Source organism: Neolamprologus brichardi, chromosome 17 (genome assembly GCF_056152115.1).
Source record: "Neolamprologus brichardi isolate AB-2024 chromosome 17, ASM5615211v1, whole genome shotgun sequence".
Taxonomy (NCBI): Eukaryota; Metazoa; Chordata; class Actinopteri; order Cichliformes; family Cichlidae; genus Neolamprologus; species Neolamprologus brichardi.
Window position 1 is genome coordinate 14,665,849 of NC_142120.1, and position 23,431 is coordinate 14,689,279.

Here is a 23,431-nt window from a genome sequence, read left to right on the forward strand (position 1 = left end):
ATAATGGATGTACAGCGGACAATTCTGCAGAAACTGTGTCAGTCATGTTTATGTGGACCAAAATCTTTGAGAAATATTTTCAGCACTTTGTTTAATCTGTGAAATTAATAATTAGGTCAGCTCTGAAGACAAAACAGTTTCTAAACTGGTACCAACAAGGTGTGCCTAATAAAGTGTCCACATTTTACCTTATATATTGTCTAATTGAAGTTTGAGCATTTTTCATATTTAAATGGATAATTGTATTACTTTTAGTGTTTTACTTACTTTTAAAATATTAAAGTCTTCATTATATTCACCTGTTTAAAGAATGTTTTGTTTCATCATTGAATTTCTAACTTCTTTAGCTCATTTTTACATTTAAGTTGGTCATTTTGACACACATATATTCGCCTTACAATTCAACTTTAATAAAACATGCATTATTTAAAGCTCCAATATTCACATGTCTGAAAATGTTCAAAAAAAGAAGCACTGTGAAATATTGGGTCTTTATTCTGTTAGATCCACAAAAGCATCTGTAGACCTACAAGAGAAGCAGAAATTACTTAAAATTACTGATTAAATAAACTATGTGCATCATTTCTAAGTACCAGAAACAGGTTATTGTTTATTTTGTCTTTTAGTCCCTGACTTATTACAAGAAAAAAAGGCTAGAGGCAAAAAACTTTCACCCAGACGTCACTTACATTTAAAAATATCTTTATTAAAAGCTGTGATTGTTGTGTCAGCAGTAACAGTGAGTGTATACAGATCCTCCTCCCATAAAGAAAAGCAGTTTTAGTGTTTTATAGATTATGTGGGCATTTCAAAAAAGTTACAGTGTGCCACCATTTCTCTCAGCTGGCCTGGACCTGAGCTTCATTTGATCTCTCAGAAGAAGAAGAAGATGATAATGGTCGGGTAAACAGGCTTTCCAATATAATAACCAAATTATTTAGAATCATTTTATGAATGTAAAAGTAAAGAAAGTGATTTAAAACTAACAAAGCCCAAATAAAGGGTAAACCAGGGTAAATTAAAAACCGCCTACTGTCTAACAGGAAAATGGATCCATTTTTGAAGAGACCTGATTCTAAACCACCAACACTTTAATGACACTTTATTATCCTACACAGCCCTTTCAACAGTTATTTACAAATACAGGTGTGTGTTTAAGGTGTGAAGCAGTGTAAAGAGTTTCACCAACACAATGATTAAACAGAGGGTGAGGAGGGTGAGGGTTCCGATATAAGTTATGCTACATCCGGGTAAGTCCATAATATAATGGGACGGATATCATTAGAAATCACAGCAGTCTTCCTCACTGTGGTAACATTGCACCTGAAGGCAACTTCATCTTCATCTGCCATCAAAAGTACAGAGCAAACTGTGAACAATCTAAATCTGCAGCAGAAGCATGGAGTGGGAATCATACTGGACATGTAAGAGGAAAACCCCACACAACGCATGTTCATATGTACAAATATTAATATAATGTCCCATTTAGGAAAAAAGGAAAGAAAGGACAGCATAATACAGGAATGTGTAAGTAACTCAAATTGCACTGCGCTCCATTTTTGTGCATGAAACGAACAGATAAGGAAGAGACTGGACTAGAAGAGCACGCCCTGAACCTCAAGCCATCGTAAAAGAAGAGCCGGCATTTGGAGAAAGAGGCTTAACGCTTTCTGGTGGAGTTAGCGCCACAAAATCCCTGCGTTTACGCTGCAGACAGTTAGCAATTAACAGGTTACATGTGGTTCATCTGATCAATAAAAACATCTGGTTCTTGGTCACAGCTTTCTTTCTCTCTGGTTGGCTATTAACAGCTCAGAGCTTACAAAACAGAGAGCTGTCATTACACTGTGGGGTTTTTACTACTTACATACAGAGATTTAAATATATATGAGGGGTTTTAATCAGCTGATAGGAAAGTTCCACAACCATTTCACCTTTTCTATAAGTTAGCCTTATTTTAGACTGCATACAGATGCTATAAATGATGAGACAGACATGCCCCTCAATAATGCTTTCGAAAATGCTCAGATTAGATTTGAGTCATTTCAGAGCCTCTACACTCTTCCAGAAAGCTAAAAAGCACACTTTCCAAAATGTTTAACTTAAAGTGAGCCTTTCAGGTTATACTCACAGACTGCATCTCTTTTACACACAGCTTATCCACATATAAAGGCACAAGACGAACACGGTCTCCTAAAACAACTCTGGATCTACTCTTCCCCTAAAACTCTTTATGTGCTGTGGTCCCTTTATTTCTCCTCTGCTTCGGTGCTAAAAAGACACCATTCACACTCAATGTACTAGGACCAAATAGTTATAATCGAAGGTATCCGCTCCCTTTATGAATCTAAATGCTTTGGCTAAAAGGTAAACTTCTGTAAAGTGCAACGTTTGTTTGTTTGTGCCCTTCTTTAATTCATTAATTCATGTAACAATATAAATCATAGCGATGGCTCGGGTCACATTACAGTTTCTCCCCACGTCTTATCTGTCAGGTTTATTATAAAGGGAGCTGGTTTCAGAGGTATCCACCCAGACACAGCAGCAGCAGGACGTGCACAGTGAGCAGGTAGAGGCTGAGCAGCAGAGGCGTGCGCTGACGGGAGCAGAAGGCCACTCGGAGCATCCGCATCAAACCGGGACCGCCTCTCCGGGTCTGCGAGAGGAGAGGAGAGAGACAAGGTGAAGGGAAACATTGAGCTCGTAAGTCTTTATTATTACGGTTATTAGGGTGACAGATGAGGTGCGGGAGAACATTAGCGGCGCCTTACTCGTGTGACAGCTCCTTCCGGCGGCTCGATAAAAACGGCAGTCTCAGAGGAATCCCCGTCCAGTGCAGAGTGCCATTTAGCCTGGCCGTGGCTAATAATAAGAAAAACAGAAGTTAGCTGTCATCGCTGTTGATGGAGCAAATTTACCGCAGCTAAAAAAGGAGAGATTCAGATGCAAACGTGCCTTGTTTGCTGATTGCTTGCTGATTCTTAATAACGGCGTCACACAATTAAAAACATGTAACTGAGGCAACATGGAGTATAACCACCTGGACTGACCTAAGCGAATAAGTAAGACTCTCCTGATCCTTCCCTTGATATCAACACTGGGTTGACTCCAAAATTAAATCACTTCACCCCTGATAATGACCTCGACCAGTTAACCTTCTTCTTCTTCTAACAAGCCTATTTAGACACCCTCTTTAGCAACTATGTGCCCCCACATATTTAGCTGGCTGGTAAGTTTACCCGTCCTTGCCTGTGATTACACCAAACCAAAACAGGAAACTTAAAGACAAGAGTTGCTAAGAGACACCAGTAAGCACCGCAGAGCTACAGGGAACTGGACCATCCTCATATCATCTAGTATAAATATAACATAATGTTCTTATAGCACCTTCAACTTCCCAGTATGAGATTATCTCCTACTGAAGTTCATACCGTTTGAGTTGGTCTTGCGTGGCCATCAGCTGTTCCTCGACAGCCATCCTCTGCTGCATCTCTTCATCCAGTCTGATTTTAAAAAAATCAGAAATTAAAAATCAGTATTCATGCTTCCCAGCCTGCCATATTCACATGTTTTTAAAGGTTTAGATCTCACAGTACCTCCGCTGTAGCTCTTTGACCTCAGCCATGTAGGTGTGGCTCTCGATTAGGCTGCTGCGCTCCTGAGGGGCGCCGGGAGCGCTAGAGAGCACCTCTGCGCCCTGCAGAAGAGAACGAATCTACATTTATTCCCCTTGGCATTTGGCTCCAGTGTGACATCCTGATAGATGACTGCATTTTATTGTCAGTTTCTATTTCAGTTGTTGTTTCTTTTTTCCTTTTGGTGCTACACACTTTTAATGTACAGCACTTTGGTCAGCTCTGTTGTTTTAAATGTGTTATACAAATAAACCTGACCTTGACTTTTACATGAAGTCTAACATCTCCATCCTGTGGTTTATATTCATGACGTCACATATTTGTCTGACATGTCGATCTTTGGTCCAACTTGTTTTATCCTCCTTTCTGACTTTAATGAGGCCCATAATTTACAAAATAAGCGCACTGTTGCCTAAAATTTGATACTGGGGCCATAAACCTGTCAGCAAGAGGTAAAACAAACAAAAAAAAACAAAAAAAACAAAAAACACACAGGTAAGATAATTAAGTGAGCAATAACGTGATTTTCTCACATGCCCAATTTAGACTTCTATGGGCAATCTTTGCAGAGGTGAGAGTGTTACCTTTGTAAGTGGCCGATGTTGTTGCCGTCACATGTTTGTGCATTTTGTGTTAATTCCTTTGCGGTCGTGTTTTTTTTATATGCTTATTTGTTTTATATTTGTAGTGGTCGGTTTTTTACAAATCCAAACATATATTTGCCTTTTATAATATTATTATTAAAAATATTTTATATCTACACAAGCTGACTTTCCGTAACCTGTGGAGTCGCCTCCCGCTGATCATTAGAAAGAAAGCAGGTAATTTGAAACTGGCTTCACTTTTCAGACACAGAAATTACAGCCAGCTTTTACGTACAGTCTGTGTTTATAGTAAAGAAGCATGGAGGGAAAGTAATTTATAAATCATTTTTTAAATAACTAAAGTGCCACACGAATGATTCAAGAAGACAACTTCTGGGAATTTGTGGCAAAGATAAAATAGCCTGAGCTGAAAGACTAATAACAAGGCCTCATGAGCAGATCTAGGTGTACATTTAAAAGGCAACAAGTTAAACACTTTATATTTTAACAATCCCACGGGAATCTATAGCTTTCCCTTTTGAGTCATAAGCAAATGTCTAGGTGCTTACCTCTCTCTGATAGTGCTCCTGCTGGAGTTTGGGTTTATGCACCCGAGTCTCTTCCAGCATGGCGGTGAGCTGCTTCAGTTGTTGGTCCCTCTCTGACAGCGTGGCGAGAGTCTGCTGCTTCAGCTGCTCCGCTTGAGCCATCAAATCACTGCGTTCAAGCCTGAAAAAGAACAACACAGAAAAAAAAAAGATTGGTGCCTTTCTGGGGAGCACTTTATAATAACCGTTGTTAATAAATGGGAAACTGGCAGCTAATTCAACTTTAGTTTGAACTTTAATTAAACAGTGAAATGATAGCAGTGGTTACTGATTGGTTAATAATTGGTTTATAAACCAACAATGAGCATTAACTGGATTCTTGTAAAGCTACAAATGATGTTTACAAAACCTGCTTTAAAGAGCATATAAGCACAGAGGCATAAACTATATACTATAGTTGCATTAAGTCTCTTTTTCTTTAAAATCAACAAAAATCTGAATAAATGCTATTCCTGCTTTGTCGTGTCACCTGAGTGTTTCTATTTCCTGCTTGCCCATTTCCACCATGTTCTCCAGCTGCGTTATGACACCCAGCATGTCTTCGCTCTTCTGCTTCTCCTCAAGCAGCTCCTGGCTGACTTTAATCAGCTCTCCTGCTCCCAGCCGAGCCAGCTCTGACTTCTGCTTCTTCAGCTCAGACTCCTGGGCTTTAAGCTGCTCCAGCTGCACATAAAGAAAAAAAAATCAATGAAAAATATGTTGAAATTCTGTAAATGTCACCAGAATATAAACTCAAGCATGCCCTATTAATATCTGTCATACTTGGGGTTACTCACCAGCCTCTCCCTGTCATTCTGCAGGGCCTGTAGTGCGTTCTTCAGTCCCCACACTTCTCCAGTGGAGCCTGCAGGGCCGCTGTGTGCTGTGTGGCCCCCTGCCTTGCTCATCTCCTCCAGTTTGTGGCTCAGTTCTTGGACCTTGTTCACTGCCTCGTCTCTGCTGTCCTGAAGGGAAGCCATGGCTTTAGAGAATGACTGATTCTCCTGTCTCAGCTTCTCTGTCACCTCTTTCTCTTCCAGCAGCTTCTGTTCAACAGCCAGCAGGTCTCGGGCCAGCTCCGCCACCCTCTCCTGAGCGCTCTCTGACTCTGTCCGCATCACCCCTCCCTCCCATCGCAGCTCTGCTAGCTCTTTGCTCTTGCTCTCGTGCTCTTTCCTCTCTCTATGCAAAGTCTCTTCCAAAGCCGCCCCCTGCTCTCTTGCTGCCTGCAGCTGCTCCCTAAGCTTCTCAACTTCTGCACCAGGTGCATCCATCACCTGTGATGCAGGCCTCCTCTCAGCTGCCTGACTAAGAGTCTCGCTCTCAACCTTGTGCACCACTTCGGTCTCTTTGACTGTGCTGAGGCTCTTTAACTGACTTTCCAACTCCTCTCGTTCCTTTTCTAAAGATACAATACGCTGCCTCTGGGCTGCCAAAAGCTGTTTGTGTTGGGAGTCCTTCATGCTTAAAACCTGTTTAAGTTCATCTCGATATCCATAAAGCTGAGCAGACAGCTGGGCCCTTTCAGCATACAAGTCGTCTCTCTGGACCAGCAGAGAGCGCAGCTCCTCCTTAAGGCTGTTATTCTCTCCTGCCGCCTCTTGGATTAAACCATCCTTCTCCATCATCACCTGGAACAAAATAAAGATATTATAATGCATGCTAAAACAAGCTCTGTACATCTTAGAGTCTGTATTGTTTTTACACATTACCTGTAAGTGTTTCTCTTCCAGCTGCTTGTACATGTTGAGGACTCTGTCTCTGTCGTCCTGCAGGGAGCCCATTGCCTTTGTGAAAGAGTCCAGCCTGGCTTTTCTGTTGTTGCTCTCTTCCTCAGCTTTTCGCAGCTTTTCCTCCAGATCACGCACTTCTCCTCTTCTCTGCTCGAGCTCCTCCTCAGCTTCTCGTGCCCTGCTGTCAGCCTCTTTCCTTGCCTCGTCTGCAGCCTTAGAAATAGATGACACACGTTAGGAATCTCCAACATTTCTCTCTGAATTTTTCAGTAAATTAAAGTCCATGCATACCTGAGCGACAGCCTGCTCCTGCTCCCCAAGCATTTCCACTTCTCTCCTTTCCTTCTCATTTAACTCAGCCTGTAAGGTCTCTGTCAGGGCTTTGGAGGATCGCAGGTCTGTCTCCAGCTGCTCCACGTTCAGACAAAGTCGTCTCTCCTCTGCTTCCCTCTCCTGTAGCTCCAACCTGGCCTTTTCGACATCGCCCTGCAGCCTACCCACGGCCTCCTCCAGAGCCTGAAGTCTCTGATGAAGACTCTCCATTTCATTTTTCAAGGTGTGAGCTTCACTTTGTGCAGACTCCAATTCAGCTGCGGTTTGCTGAAGCTTCTTCTTCTCCTCCTCCAGAGCAGTTTGGGTCTCTGTGATTTTCTTCCCCTTTTCTTCCAATCTTAGCTGCCAATCCTTGTCTGCTTTCTCTAACCTGAAAGGACCAACAAAGTGGATTATAGGCTAAAATGTAAAAACTCAGTAAAACAGACAAATTCAAAGGGAACATTCTTACCTTTCAACTGTGACTTGCAGTTCCTCTTTCAGTGCTGTTTCTTTCTGAAGCTGTTCCGCGAGGCCTTTGGCACGTGTTTCAGCCTCTCGAACTTCAGCCTCCTTAGCCTGCAGGGCACCATTAAAGCGACTCTCCCACTGCCGGGCCTCGTCCACAACTCTGTCCCGGTCATCTTGCAGGGAGGACATGCAGCGTGAGAAGGCAGCTAACCTGGCCAGAGACTCATCCAGACGAGCCTGCGTCTCCTGGGCTCTTCTCTCAAGGTCTTCTGCTATCTCTCTGGCCTCCAGAGTAGCTTCCTCCTCCTTCTCCCTTTCTCTATAAGCCTCCTCCAGTCTCAGCTCCATCTCCTTCAGCTCAGCTCCCAGCCTGAATCTCACAGAGTCCAGGGTTTCCTCTGCTTCAGCTTTTAGAGCAGCCTCTCTCTGCTGGATGCTCTGTTCGATGGTCTTTTTGGCAGCTAATGCCTCGCTCGCCTGTTTCTGGGCCTCATCTAGTTGGGATTTATTACTAGCAACCTCTGCTTCAGTTCTTTTCAGGTCCTCTAGAGTTTTGGAGGCCTCCAGCTGGGACTTTTCCAGTTTGTTGCAGAGCTCATTGTGACCCATCTGCAGCACCTTCGCTTCTCTTCCCAATTCGCTGATCCTCTCCTGGTACTGGATGCAGTCTTTCTGCAGTTGACGGACTTCCAGCTGTTTCTCCCTCAGCAGTTCTTCCAGCTGTCGTGCTCTGCTCTGGCTGCCTTCTTTGACCCTCTGAGCAGACCTCAGCTGTTGCTCCAGCTCCCTCTGCTTACCAGACTCTGCTTCGGCCTCAGCTCTTTCCCGCTGGGCCTGCCTCATGTCCTCTTCCAGCCTGGCAGCTCGGTCTTTCTCGCTCCGAGCCTCAGCTTCAAGTTCGGCTCTTTCCCTCTCTAACCTTTCGAGCTCCCGCTGCAGCTCGGTGAGGTGCTCCCGGTTCTCAGCTGCCTCCTGCTGGTAGCCAGCGATGCTTCCATTGAGCTGAGCCAGCTGGTTCATCAGACGCTCCTCCAGATTATCTTTTTCGGCTTCAAGACTTCTGAGGAGTTCTTTGAACTGGGTTTCCCTCTTTGAAGCCTCTTCAATCAGGCTCTTTTCTCTTTCTTTGCTCTCTTCAAGGCACTTCTCTAAGGAGACTGAGAGGCTCTCCTTCTCCTTACTCTCCTGGAGATGTCGCTCGAGAGAGGCCAGTTCAGCTTTGAGCTCAGCTTCTCGCTCCTGCCATTGTTCCCGCTCAGTGGTGAAAGCAGCCTCGACCTCCCTCATTTTATTTTCCAGTAGCATCTGAGCTTTTTCACTCATTTCTGCTTTTTCATTTTCTTCAGCAGGTTGCGAATGGGTTTCTTTTGCAGTTGCTGCCACTATTTGGTCATCTTGAATCTCTTCTGGCGTTACTGGTTTGTCTTTGTCCTCATTCTGAATCTCAGCAGGCTCTGTTGTCATCGTACTTGCATCTGATTTCTGGGAAGTGACAACCTCTTCTACATTATCATTTTCCTTTTCTCTTATTTGGGCAAGTTCTTCCCTCAGACCTTCAATCTGCTGCCCTAAAGAGTCTCTTTCTGCCACTGTAGCATGTAGCTCAGCTTTCAAAGCTCTCAGCTCCTCTTGAAGCTGCTCAAGTTCATCCCCAGGAGCTCTGTCTTCTTGTTTTATTGACGGCTTTTCTTGGATCTCTCTGAGCCTCTCGTTCTCTTCCTCCAACTCTAGAATTTTCTGCTGCTTTGTTTTGGCAAACTTTCTCATTTTATCCTTCACTGCACTGACCTCCTTCTGCGCTTCCTCCACTTGTCTTTCAGCTTCCTGCCTTGCCGTCTCATGAGTCCTGACTTTTGCCGCCAGCTCCTGTCTCTCCTGCCTCGCAGCTTCCAGGACTCGTCTCACTCTCTCCGCCTCATCGCTCACATTTTCATAAGATTTGAGAAGTGTCTCGTACTCATCCTTCATGGTTTGAACCTTTTCCTCCCATTCTCTGCAGGTTCTGGCCGCTTCTTCTTTTGCCAGCTCCACTTCTCTCTTGCAGGCATCTTTCTCATTGAGGATACCTTCCATTGCCAGCTTGAGGCTCTCGCACGAGGATCCTAAACTTTGGTTCTCCAATAATGTCCGGTCAACCTCTTCAATCAGTCGAACTCTTTCAGCTCTCAGCTTCTCCAGCTCATCTTCAGCAGATTCAATTTTCTGCTGTAGTTCAGCTATAACCTTCTCGGTCGAAGCGAGCTGCTCCTTCTGGGTTTTGTTCTCTTTAAGAGCCTCTTTGCGAGAGATCAGAGCAGCCTGAAGCTTTCGTTGAAGCTGCTGGATCTTCTCCTCGCTGTCTTTGTCCTCTTCTTGCTTCTGTGGAACCTCAACCTCTAACTTGTGTGACTTTTCCTTTTCGGCCTTCAGCTCATCCTGTAATGAAGCTATCAGCTGATCCTTCTGGGCCACTGTGTCTTGCATAGAATTTATAAGTGTGTTCTGCTCACTCAGCTGCTGACTTAGCTCCATTATCTCGACATTCTTGTTGTCGAGAAACTGCTTGAAGCTGTCGACTTCATCCTGAAGAGCTACGACTGAAGACGAGGACTCTGCGGCTGCTGCTTTGGCTGCAGCGTCCATTTCTGCTTTTAGGGCTTCAGCGTGAGACTCGGCTTGGCGATACTTCTCTCTGAGGTCATCAACTTCTGCAGAAAGTGCATCAATCTGCCTTTCCTTTTCTCTGAGTGCTTGCAGCTCTTTGCCCACTTCCAATAACTCAGTCTCCTTCTGCGACAGGCTGGCGTGGGTTTCCTGCAGCTGCTTCTCGAGTTCCTCACCTGCTGTCCGTAGAGTCTGGATCTCCTCTCTGAGAGTTTTCAGAGAATCCTCCATTTGTTCAGAGAGGACCTCAGACGCAGGCTGACATGGATCGCTGGACTGCGGTTGTGATGAATCAGTCTCAGGTGAAGCAAAATCAACCCAGTCCTCCTGGACCCAAACATTTCCTGAAGGCTTTTCCATGTTTTCCACCGTGTGTTTTGGCTCTTGAGGAGTTGGATCTTCTCTTTCAGCGCTCACCTTTTCTTCTAGTTCTCTCAGTTTAGTGAGAAGAACTTCCTGTTCACTGCTCTGGACCTCAAAACGCTCCATAAGGCCACCGTATTCCTCTTTCTGCTGCTTGAGCTGTTCGCGATGGTGCCGGTCTTTTTCCTTTGCCTTACGGATAGTTTCTTTGCGAGACTCTTGCACCTCTTGAAGCTTCTTCTGCAGCGTTTCACACTCTGCTTCGAGATACGTCACCTGAGATTGTAATGCGGTTGTTTCAGGAGAAATCTCAGCTTCTTCACTTAGCTTTCTATTAGCCAGAGTCTCAGCAAGAACTTGGTCCTGCTTTGTTATTTTTTGCTTAAGACTCTCAACCGCCTCCTCTTTGGATCTTAAAGCTTGCTCGAGCTCCACAAGTTTTACCTCCATCTTCTCAATCTTGTGTCCTTCTGACTTTTCAGGAATTTCTCCCATTGCCGCCTCATCCCTCTCGCTCCATTTCTTTGCTTCTGCCTCAAAGTCAGCAACCTTCTTCATGAGCTCTTTTCTCTGCACAAGTGCTGCCTGCAGCTTCTTCTTTGTGTTTGTCAGCTGCTTTTCCATGACTTCTTTCTCCTGCCGTAAGCAAGCAACTTCATCGTCTACAAGGACAGGTGAGTCTTCAGTGGTCTCTTGCTGTTTCTCCTCTTTAATCTTCTGAAGTTCTTCCATCTTCTCCTTCAGTTTGTTCATCTCGCTGTCAATCTGGAACTTCTCTTCTTCTGCTTGAAGGAGTCTAGTAGACATGCTGTCATTGAGCTCCAGCATCTCCTGCTCTTTCTGATTGAGACGAAGCTGTAGCTCGCTAATCTCAGAGTCCTTCTTTGACAAAGACTCAGTGTTGAGATCTGATGTCTGGGAGTATTCCAACATGCTGCTTTCCATGTCTTGAAGCCTCCTCTCCAGCTCAGAGGCGAGGAGTTCTCTTTCCTCTAGCTGAGTGCTGAGCATCCTAACCTGACCCTCCTGCTCAGAGAGAGCATGTTGGACCGTTTCCAGAGCTGTCTGCAAAGCCTGAAGTCGGTCTTCCTTGGTTTTATTTTCACTGTTTAAAATGTCTATCTGTTCTTCAAGAAGCTGAAATTCAACGCTCTGCTTCTTCGCTACAGAGCTGCTTTCCTGGGAATGTTTATCTAGCTCCTCTCTGGCTGAACCGAGCTCCTCCGCTAAACTCGCAGCCTTGGACTCAGCCTCTTCTTTAGCAGCACTTAGGGATTCTGTTTCCTCTTCCAGACTCTTTATTTTCTCCTGTGACTCTGCAGCTGTCTCTCTGAGCCTCTGCAGCTCAGCCAGAAGTTCACTGTACCTCTTTTGGAGCTCCTCAGCTAAGGCCTGAGCGAAGACCTGGCCGGAGTGAACACTGACTTCATGGGACAAGGAGGAAGAACTCTGCTGACTTACATGAACTTGAACTGTCTCTCTGATGACGACAGACGAGGACTCGACTTGAACCGTGGTGGTTTCTTGCTCCATGCCTGTCGCCACCCACGACTGACCAAAGTCCTGGACGATGGAGGGCCATTCTTGACCTCCATCTTGATTCACAGCTTCCAGGAGTGTCCAGCTGCTGTGAGCCACCTCTGAATCACTACTGGCAACCATTTCATCCGATGAGGTGCCTTTGGATTCCTCTGGGGAATCTGACTGGTTTCCTATTAGCTCTGGACTGCTCTGATTCTCAGCAGAAATGGAGAGAACAGAGGTGTCCTCAGCAACTAAAGTGCTCTCTTCTTCTTGGGTGTCTGCCATGAAGTCAGAAAGGGCTGCAGAGCTATCGAGGGGAGCCGTAACAGCATCCTCAACCTGATCTGGGGTCTGATCACAGTTTTCATTTGGTGAAAGCTCACTTAAGCTTTGCTTATTAGCAAGTATGAGGGATTCCCGCAAAACAACCAGCTCGTTGTCTTTTTCCAGCAGCTGCTGTTCCAGGGCCAGTATGTGTGCTGTGAGATAAAATTAAATAAGAAACGAATGATAAGAATGATCTAAAATAAGCAGTACCAAATCAAAAACAAATGCAAGTGCAGTCTAAAAACAAACACCAACAGAGGGTGCGTGCTGCTGCAATACAATATTGTTCAAAGTTCACATAGATAATTTGGCATTCAGAAAATGAATATATAACCTGACAACTAAAGCCAAAGAACATTTTTATGATCTTAGCTTGTCTGGTCCAGGAGTGTGAAACATACAGTTGGCGGCAAAGGAACAGAAAGTTCACTGGATGTCTGTGCAAAGTGTTTAACTTACAGAAAAGGAGGACACATGTTTTCCACTTTGTCTTGCAAGTTGTTAAAAATGGATCGAGTTCTGAGAACGGTTGTCAGGAATTTTAAATTTAGTTAAACCCGAGGTCTGAATTATTGTCGGTTTTACAGCTTCCTTATTGCTCTGTCACACCAAAGTAGGGTGGATGAGCAGAAGATCAGCACTGACGCTTTTCTTTGATTTACAACAGCAGGTTTTATTTGTCACAATGGCAGACTGATTGTGAAAAACACATACTGCTGAAATTATAAACACTTACCAAATATGAGTAAATTAAAATAAAAGAATTTTTTAATAAAATTTTTCTTATGAACTTTTCAAAGACTTTGTAATGTAAATATTAAGAATTTTACAGTGCACTTCTTTACATTTAAAGAAAAGCAGGTGGTTTATGTTCAGCCTTCCTGAGATCAAAATGTGTTGGATGTCACCGTGGTTGAAGAAAAACCCTACATAAATAATCAGCATAAAAAAATAAATAATAATAATGATGAAGATAATTTGTGTCTAAAAGCAATGAGTATACTGAATAACAAAATGCTGTGATGTATTTCTATAGTTCTACTGTAGTTTTATAGATGTATATTTATGAATGTGGGATGATATTTTTATTATTAATTTATTCTATTTGTAAGTGGGACTCTTGCAGTGAAACATGACTCACAGAATAAAAGTAGAGACACCTTCACTCTAAAGAAAATCCACTCTGATTTCACCTTCATATTTTTTTAATAAATTAGGAAAAATTAATTTAGTCAAACGATTTTAAAAGCAATAGAATTCAACCTTATTTAATGGTTTAAATTAGGACCTGAATGTCATTCTCATTCCTAAATGGACTGCCCTCATAAAGACAAACAAATATGGAAGCCTTCTGTTAATCTCTGGAATCTCAAAGAAATATTTTACACAGATTTTAACTTCCTCTTCAATTCTGTCTCCAAATAATGAGTGCATTTATTTTAGGAATCATACCGTACCTTTTTCAGCTTCAGATGAATCCTGTGTTGGTTCAGCCGCTTCTTGTCTCTCCGACATCTAAAAGAACAACAACAAAAAAAGCGACAAGTTTAAAGACATCCTGCAAACTACAACGGTGCAAAAAAAGGACTTCAACAAAGAAACCACAATGACATTTCACACTACACAAAAGGTAGAAAGCCTTTTGTGATAAGGATTTTGACATTCACCCAGTCCACAGGTAAATGTCATTTTTTGTGTTTACACTACTCTTACCAGTGTTGTGATTTTAAACTAAGTTTGAAAGGATGCAGAAACAAACTTCTTGTTGTGCTTTGAACTTGATGATCATATGTTTTTTAATCTTTTCAAAATAAAAGTGAAAGGTGCTTAAACAAAGCTAAAACCATTCAACAATATAACTAAATAGAAACCAGACCAATAAAGTATATAAAGCATATAAAACATTAAAATATTAGTAAAAACTGATACAGAAACCCTCCAAGGCTGCTCGTCTAGTTTAAATCTCTATCAGCAGCAGGCTGTATGTCGGTCGGGTCAGTCGGTCTGACCATCAGATCAGCCCAGGAGGGATTAGACGATATTCCTAACACTGACATGAAGTATTGTCTGTCTGCTGTCCAGACTGAAGCTGTGACCTGGACTGGTAGTAGCCGATAAAACCAGTTTGACCGTCCCGATCTCAAAACAAAGGTTGACTTTGTTGACAGATGGCAAAACGTACAAATGACACGTCTACATCTGCAGAAGTACTTATACTCAGCTACCAGTCTCACACTTTTTCTAATAATAAACACAGAGATGCCATAAAAGAACCGCAGGACAAAGACACTAAGAAACTCAGGCTGAAGCTCCGTAGAGATGATAAAGCTTTCATGTCATCACAGAGCTTATTTGAGACTGCTTTGTGATGTGTATCTCTAGTGAAACAGGCTGCTTATATCCTGTGTTAAACAAACAGGTAAGTATTTGCAAAATTTAAGCCCTCTATTTTAGGACACCATTTAGACCACCCAGTCTTTCTGAGTAGTAGCTGTAAGTTTTGCCCTTTGAAAATGAAAAACACCTGGGCTTGTGTCCCTCCCTCCTGGGTGTGCGCCATTTTGCTGGCTGTGAGGCACAACCAATTTATTTGCATACTGAGATCGGTTTGCAATGCATTCAGAAAGGACACGACGAGCACTGTAACATCTCTGGAGTAACAGGTAACTGCAATTGCTTACCCATACAGCCTAACCAAGCTAGCTAGCATTAGCTGGTAGTTTAGCACTCCACTATTATGGCCACTTCTAGCTCCAAAAAAACTCCCAACATGGGAAAGGACAAAATACTAACCAAGTGCACGCACAGATGAGTGACACTGTGACTACATCGTTCTTTTAAATACAGTCTATAGCTATTACTACTACTGAGTTCCATTTTCAGTTAAGCACCACTTCACAAAAACACTCATCTAAATGACATTTATGCTGTCAGGCAGGTGCAGGTGGGAAATTAATTTTCCCTCATGAAAAACTGGGACTGGTGTGGAGAGCCTCAAGATAATAAAGATGAAATTAATAATGAGAAGTATTGTTGAGTTCACCTTACTGGTGTAAGATAAGATAAGATTAGATAAGATAAGACAACTCTTTATTGTCATTGCACAGTCATACCTAGTACAATAGTACAACAAAATTGGTAACTGTCCCACGCCGGCACTACGCACAACTAAACACAACACAACAACTTAAACTAGCAAAGGAATGACTTAATAAATAAAATAAGTGTAGCGGTCAACACCCTGTAATATTATAGAGAATCCCAATAATCAATTATGATGCCATATGAACAAGAACTAGGCAACAGTGGGAATAACAAACAAAGGTTTAAGTTAGCCAGGGTCAAGCAGGGCCACAACTGTCAGACTTCAGCAGGTTTAAAAGTTGCTTCTGTACTTTTGTACTCACCGTTACAATTTGCTGCTCCAGCTGCTGTATCTTAGTGTTGGTCTCCTCCTGTTCTGTAGTTTTTCTTTCAAGTTGTTCTGAAAATAAGATGTTTGTATTAGTAAAAAGATTCATTCACAGAATCCCACAACAGACGTCAAGATAAGCACTCATACCCTGCAGAGTTTCCATGCTGTGAGTGAGGTGGGCACATTGTTCCTCACTTGCACTGCATTTGTCTTTCAGTCTCGTCATTTGTGCTTCGATGGAGTGCACGGTGCCCAGGAGATGAGACGGGTCAACAGGGACGGGGATCTCCTCGGGCACAATTTCTTCAGCCAGAGAATGTAGAAGCTTCCAGATTTCAGTGAAGAGCTCGCCCTTCTTCTGCATATCTTCCTGCTCTTCCCTGAGGGAAGCAAGTTCTTTCTCCAATTTTTCCACTTCAGATTTCTCCCTCTCCGAGGCATCCTGCCTGGCGTGGACAGCTGCAGACTCTGCCTCTCTCACTGACGAAAGCTCCCCTTCAAGCCGACCGATTTCCACCCTGTCTCTCTCACTTGCTTGTGTGGCTACAAGCTCAGCTTCTTTCATCACAGTTAGCTCTGCCTGCAATCTGGCGACTTCCATCTTCTCCTTCTCCAGCGCCTCCTGACTCGCACGCTCTGCTTCTCTCAGGGAGGCCAGCTCGCTCTCCTGCTTCACCACCTCCATTCTCTCTCTTTCCAGGGCCTCCAGGCTGGCTCGAAGGCCCGCGAGTTCTGCATCAGCCCTGCTCGCCTGTTCGGCCCACTGCTGCTTCTCCTCCTCCCTCAGCTTGGCGGCCTCCGCCAGCTCCTGCTCCATCTGCCGGAACTGACCAGTCAGGATCTGAGGAGAACAAAAAAGACTGTATGAGTGGGTGTTTTTTTATCTAGCTCAGAGAAACAACGTATAATAATAACAACTTGTCATCAAAATGTAGGGCGTGTCTTTGTTTGATCATCTTTTTATCATGTGCAAATAACTGCTATAATGTAGAACAGCGTCAAAACCAACAAGCTTTAAGCAGGCAAACAATCATATCAGCTATCTAATCAAACAGGATCTGTACCTGTTTCTGCTGATCAGCACTGCTCACTTCCTGCTGCAGCATTTCCAGCTCTCCTGCACGAGACATCAGGGCCTCTTCGAGCTCCTCACAGCGCTGCTGAGCTGCATGCAGGGCCTGAGGAAAACACCATAAAAACAGGCAGCGTGTAATGCACCGTCAATGTATATGTGAAGGGTGGAAACTATGGTGCACTTTCACTGCTTCACAAACTGAAACTGTTTCTGTGTTTATGACCCGAAGGTTGATTGTAGTTCATTGACACTTTTAGGAGCAAAGGTGCCCCCTTTTCCCCTGATAAACCATTTAATGATGCATCATTCTTATGCCACATGGGTGATTTTGGGCTACAAAAATTAAATTAGGCCTCAGAAACAGTAGCAGCTATGTCAGATTTCACATAAGCCACTATTTGTATTGCAATTTGTATGGAACAAATACAATATTTCAGGGTTTCTGTACCGTTTTAAACACTTAATACAAAGTTAAACAACAGTACATCTAGTACAGGTGGAATCAGTCAGCTAGTAATGAAGAAACCACAGCCTAATTTGTTACTTATGCTAGAGAAATAAACTGACAATCTTTTACCTTCTGAAGCTCGCCCTCATCCTGAGACTGCACTGTTGCCTTCAGCAGCTCCTCTTCATGTTTCTGAATCTGTTCCTGGAAACGCACGTCCTTCTCACAGACCACCGCCTGAAGTTTCTGCAGCTGAAAGTAAAAACAAAGGAACCCATTCAGAGATAGCACTAGTAGTAATTTTAAAGCTCTACAACCACAGATATTCTGCATCACCTGTTCAGCATGGGCAGCCTCCTTCTCTTGTAGTAGCTGCTCAGAGGCCAGAAGTCGCTCTTCAAGCTCCCGGCTCCTGGCTTCCTCCTCGCTCAGCTTCTTCTTCAGCTCCTGGAGCTCCTCTTCGACTGCAGCGCTGGCTCCAGTGAAAGAGCTGTCTGGACTCTGCTGCAGACAGAACAGATGCTCAAGTCAGATCAAATCAAAGGACATGAGCTTTACTGCTGGTGTGTGGTTAACCAGCTGCGTGTCCTTGTCTACACAAACAACAAATCAATTAATGTCCTTTTTTTTACCAAGTGCATTAGACCCAATGGTGTTAGCTGCCTTCTCTTCACAACTTTTAACCACACTAAAACTCACTGTTGTGCCTTCTTGTCCTTTTAGCTCAGTTATCTGTTTTGTGAGCGACGCCATCTTGGCTTTGGCCTGCAGCTTGAGTTTGGTGAAACGGGCCTCAGCTTCTTCTCTCTCGTTCTGTAACGTGAAGCAAAATAACACTCAAAATATGACAGTCAAAGTATGAAGGATCACCCACAAGCACAAACACACAAAGGTTTACTTACCTTAAGCTGAGCATCTTTGTTGGTCAGCTCAGTGTCCTTTTGGAGGAGCTGGGTATCTTTATCTCGGATGAGCTCCTTCAGTTGGACCACCAGTTGTTCCAGGTGGGCCAGCCTCTCCATGGCCTCCTCAGGTACCTCTGACCCCATTGGAGCCTGACCGTCATCAGAAGGGAGCTGAGGCACTAGCGTGCCCTGTAAAAGGAGTAATTAAAGCTCTGATTCTTCAACATAAGGTTCACACCTTTAAATACCAGGGACACTGCTGGCTCAAAATCTCTCATTATTGGCTGTTAAAATTTATCTGATGCTCTCTCACCTGCTGTTCTCCATCTTGGCCCTCCTCTCCAGAGAGCTCCTGGAGGACTGTGGCCAGACGGCTTAACATAAAGATGGCACTGTGAAAGTAAAAAAATAAATAAATAAATAAAAGGAAAAATAAATGATGGGTTTCAGTCTAGATGAACCTCTAATGCATAAATTATGTCCCGTACTGATATGTGACAAATTTTATATGCAGCAGATATAAAAACTGCACACACCCCTGTCAAAATGCCAGGTTTTTATGATGTTAAAAATATGAGACTACCATAAAAAAATGAAATGTAGAATAAACTGGTTGCATACCTGTGCACACCCTCACACTAATATTTTGTTAAAGCATTCAGTCTTCTTTTGTCCACACTTCCCTTCAATTTAAGAGCCTGTTTAACCCCAACCCCACAACTCCAAAAGGTACACTTGGTGCAAAACCAGCGCTTTGTATGACCAACAGAATGTCATACCCATGGTGAAGCATGGTGGAGGCAGTATCGTACTTTGGGTTGCTTTTCTGCAGCTGGAACTGGGGCTTTAGTCAGTGTGGAGGGAATTATGAACAGTTCAAAATACCAGTCACTTTTGCCCTAAAACCTTCAGGTGTCTGCTAGAATTCTGAAGATAAAAGAGGGATTTCAACTTTCAACACAACCATGGAGACAATCATACATCCATGTCAACTAAAGAATGAGCTCATCACAAGAAAATAGAAGTTTTCAAATGGTCCAGCTAGATCCCAGACCTAAATCCAAAGGAAAATCTGTGGGGTGACCTCAAGAGGGCTGTCCACAAAAGATGCCCTCGCAATCGGACACCTTTGGAGTGCTTTTGTAAAGAAAAGTGAGGAAGGATGCTAAAGTTGCTATAACAGATTTGTTTGTTTTTCATTTGAATTGTACAGGTGATCACATTAAAGGCTGGAAAAATTATTTATTCCTGTAAAATTGATGTATCCCATCAAATGTTGTGGACATTATAACACATTATGTGAAGGCATGAATACAAACATATTGATTTTACTTTGTGTGCACAGGCAGGCAGTGGAAAGAGGCGTGTTTGAGAGTAAAGGTCAAAACTTGGAGGTAGCAGGTTACGAATTATCCCGTCACACAAAGGCACTGCTGTCATTAATTGTATAAAATGTTCTGAGGTTTGGCTGAGAGTTCTTCAGTCAAAACGAGCAGGAAATTTTATAAATATTGTGATGAGATGAGATGAGATGGCCTTTATTAGTCCCAGAGAAAATTCACATTGTTGCAGAAGCAAAGTAGACAAATTTACTTAATCATCTGCAACTCTGACAGCTGGTCAAATGTCTTTCTTAAGCTTTACAAAAGCAATTAAAGTGCCACTAACTGCAAACAGGTTGTTTTGTCAGATTTATCAAACTTTTTCAAAGATGTATGCCAAAAAACAAACAAAAAAAGCCAAAAATCTCTTCAGTTTTTAGCTTAGCTTAACACCACTTAGTATCATAGAGATACTTGCAAAACGGGTAACTTATATATATATATATATATATATATATATATATATATATATATATATATATATATATATATATATATATATATATATATATAGCCCCTACACAAATTTTGTTGTCTACAGCCTATTTACCAATATAAGCAAACATATTAGATACAACAAATCAAAGTGTATGCTTTCATGACAATATGGTAGTGCCCTAGTGTTTTTATATGCTGTGCCAGTCAGTAATTTGTTTTGTTTTTTATAGAAGCAAAATGCTGGGAATTTTCAAGTTTTTCCCACTTGGCTTTGTAGATTCCCTCACGCCCATTCCGATAGTTTTAGCAATTTCCCTCCAGGAAGTCGCTGAGATTGGTCAGTCGTTATCTTTATACTATTATCTCAATTATTATTCCTTATATAGAGGCGACGTTTGTTATTCTCCCACTGCGGAAACGCTTAGGAGGAATTGACGGTACTGAACAGACCAATCACAGCAGATGCGGGCTGCGACGACGGGTCGTGTAGTTTTAGTTCTAGGGAGATGTGCGCTGTATAAGTTGGTCTGCACCCCCATTGAGGTCCAAAGAAGAAAAACAAGAACTAGGTTACATCGTCGTTTAGGTCGTTGGATTTCACAGAAGTTTGCGGTTGCGACGTATTTTTCTGTGTATATTTCCCCCCGAAGCATAAATTCCCACTAAGTTCTCCGAGCTGGAGCGGACAGAGCCGAATCTCTCCGAACCTACTGGACGCTCCACTGCGGCTGCGTCACTCTTTTTGAGAACAGCAAAGATTATAAGCTAGCTAACGCGAAAATGGACGGGAACACTTTCCGAGCGGCTGGATGCTGATGTTTTCAGAAACCAGCAAATACATCTGAAGATGAGGAGACGGCGCCGTGAACAGGATGCTCTGTGAAAACATCCGTTTATTGCGGCCGTAGTTTCCACGATATGGTAACAAGTTAGCTGGAGCTACTCGGCTAGCTGACGCTGATAACAGGTAAATAAGGACAGCGTCTTTTAAAGCGGCTTCGCAGAGTTTCTCTCCTATGTGCATGACAGCTCTGTTATGTAGCCCAGTCAGGGGTGGGCTTTTAAAAGAAAACACTTTTGACTCACCTGTACGAGTGCTTTCCAGGTAAATGTGTCTGGTTTTTATTTGATATATTTCCTCGGATGGATTTCAGAGCAGAGCCACATCACCAAACATTCCCGGAAACAAAACTTCCTCTGCTCTGATTGGACGACCGGGAGCTACGTGTGTAAGGGACTGTGTGCAAATTTACAAGCGCCTACTGCTCGTCGGGGAGTATCTACATAAAAAATATACACTAAGACAACGAAGACTGGTATTAAAAAAATAATCATATCTGTTTGTAGAGCAATACAGAGCAAATTATAATAATGGTAAGGCATGATCAAAGAGTCCACCTGCTCATCAACCATTGCAAGCAGTTGGGGAGGAGCCTTCTGCTGCTGGCACACTACACCACAGTGTTTGTGGCATTTGCTGGACGCTCAGTGAAGTGGATGGTGGATGCAGTGAAGTGGACAAGCCTGTTTGCACGCTACACGGTGGCAGTTTTTGACTCCATCTACAGACACTTGCACTGGAAGAAGAGGAAAAGCATCCATGGTGTGGCCAGAGAGATCTGCCCGGACTCTGATGTGCCACCACAGTGATTTTATTCGTCTGTTATAACTGTGTCCAACCATGTTACATGGGCAGTAGACCTAGAGAGGACACTGTAAATGAATATGAAGCTGAACAAAGAGTGAAGATAATGCCTTACTGAAGCTTTTTACCTTTTTAAGCTTTTAAAATGTAGTTTATTTTGTAACATACATCTGTTGATGTATGTGTGGATAAATATCCATGTTTCGGAGAAGCTCTTCCAAACTATTGGAAGCTGAATATCCAGGCCAGTCATCCGTTATACCTTCTGTCACAGGGTAATGAAAGCTAATGCAAATCTGCAGGAAGAACACTTTTTTTTTAGTTTAACCTTTCTTGTAATGATGCTTTAAAATGATCCCCAAATTAATTTTAGTATATACAGTATATACATATATATATAATTTTTTTTATTTAAAAGAAGTTTAAACACTAACATGTAGAGTATATATCTGTTATGTCTTTTTATGACATTTACAAGAATATGCTGTTAAAATTAAAATGCACTCATAGCTGCAGAACACAACACATGAATGCTTTTGAGTTTGACTGCAAAATCATTGTAACAAAGCACTGATGTTTAATTTCATATGAAAGCACTTAGACACGAATGTCATTTTATTTTCTGTGTTTTGATATAATAATACACTAACTTTAACTGTAACGCCTTGTTGGCATTAATCTGGTGTATCCAAATAAACTTCTCTAATGAGATCATTTGTAGTAACCTTCTAATTCTGGTTCATTTAAAAAAAATCCACAGAAAAGCTGATGCTGTTGAAGCTTTTTTTTTTCATGATTAAAAATGGCTTAAAGGATAAACAGAGTATTTATAACCTGCGATATATAAAGATATTTGTTTCACAGGATAATTATTAAACAGCATGCCAAACAGGGTCTCTTAAAGAAACTTGCTTTGGCCTTTTTATTGATGAAACGAGTAGCTACATATTACATACTTACATATTATCTAACAAAGAAAACCCCTAAGTTGAAATGCAGAAACAGTGCGTGAAAAAGTGAGTACACCCCCGCTTTAGCAGCAGTAACATGAAGTAATCATCTTCTTTGTAACTTTATCAGTCTCACACATCGTTGTGGAAGAATATTTTTTTCACTCTTCTTCACAGTGTTGCTTCAATTCTTTGAGGTTTGCAAGCATTGGTTTATGCACAGGCATTTCAGTCAGGGTGGGGTCTGGACTTTGAATAGGTCAGTGAAACACCTTGGTTCTTTTCTTTTTGTTGTAGATTTACTTAGGATCTTGAAGCATGACTTGTTTTGCCCAAACCTTAGCTGTCAGACAGATAGCTTCGGATCTAACTCTAGAACACTTTAGTATAAGGAGGAGTTCATGGTTGAAAAAGGTCCTCAGGTCCTGGGCTACAAAATAACTCCAGATCCTCACTCCTCCACTCCGTGCTTGATACCTGCTATGAGGTGTTTGGTGCTGTGCATTCTGTCCAGACGTCTCCACTAGAAATCTTGATCAGATGCAACTTTGCTGCCACGTTTGTTTGTTTTTTAGACAGAAGAAGCTTTCTTGTGGCAATCCTGACAAACAAACCATGCTTGTTCAGTCTTTTTGTAATTATACTGTCATGAACTTTAACATTTAACATGCTAACCAACGCCTGCAGAGTCAGAGATGTAGTTCTTGCATTTTCTGCAGTTTCTCCGAGCATTGTACGATTTGATCATGGGGTAAATTTGGTAAGATTGGTAACTGTATTGAATGTTGTTAAATAATCTGTCTCGCTGTAGAATGATGGATTTGAAATTGTCCGAAAGTGGTCTTACAACAACAGACTACTTTTGTCGTCTGGATTTTGTTAATGCATACCTGAACGCTCCTATTTAACAAACTGAATAAACTTCTTTTACGAGTGTGGAAAAACCACACTAATAATCAATAGAATGCTGATTGATGTTTTTAGCAAAAGTTGC

At 42.5% G+C, this 23,431-nt stretch overlaps 1 protein-coding gene across 2 annotated transcripts; it reads right to left on the minus strand.

The window, feature by feature from the left end:
- Window positions 1-685: 685 nt before the first annotated feature.
- Window positions 686-21,033, minus strand: golgb1 (golgin B1). 2 transcript variants are annotated; one of them, XM_035907496.2, is made up of 20 exons: window positions 20,929-21,033; window positions 18,336-18,414; window positions 18,020-18,211; window positions 17,817-17,930; window positions 17,454-17,618; window positions 17,247-17,369; window positions 16,659-16,772; window positions 15,742-16,435; window positions 15,587-15,663; window positions 13,637-13,694; window positions 7,324-12,331; window positions 6,831-7,242; window positions 6,519-6,752; window positions 5,604-6,437; window positions 5,297-5,490; window positions 4,789-4,948; window positions 3,597-3,697; window positions 3,432-3,503; window positions 2,772-2,862; window positions 686-2,656 (listed from the first exon to the last, which is right to left on the minus strand). In XM_035907496.2, the coding sequence occupies exons 2-20, from the start codon at window positions 18,402-18,404 to the stop codon at window positions 2,519-2,521; spliced, it is 8,850 nt and encodes a 2,949-aa protein (XP_035763389.2). In that variant the 5' UTR covers window positions 18,405-18,414; window positions 20,929-21,033; the 3' UTR covers window positions 686-2,518. The 2 variants fall into 2 exon arrangements, with proteins under 2 accessions (XP_035763389.2, XP_006780883.2); XM_006780820.3 differs by having other exon boundaries at window positions 17,454-17,621.
- Window positions 21,034-23,431: the final 2,398 nt, after the last annotated feature.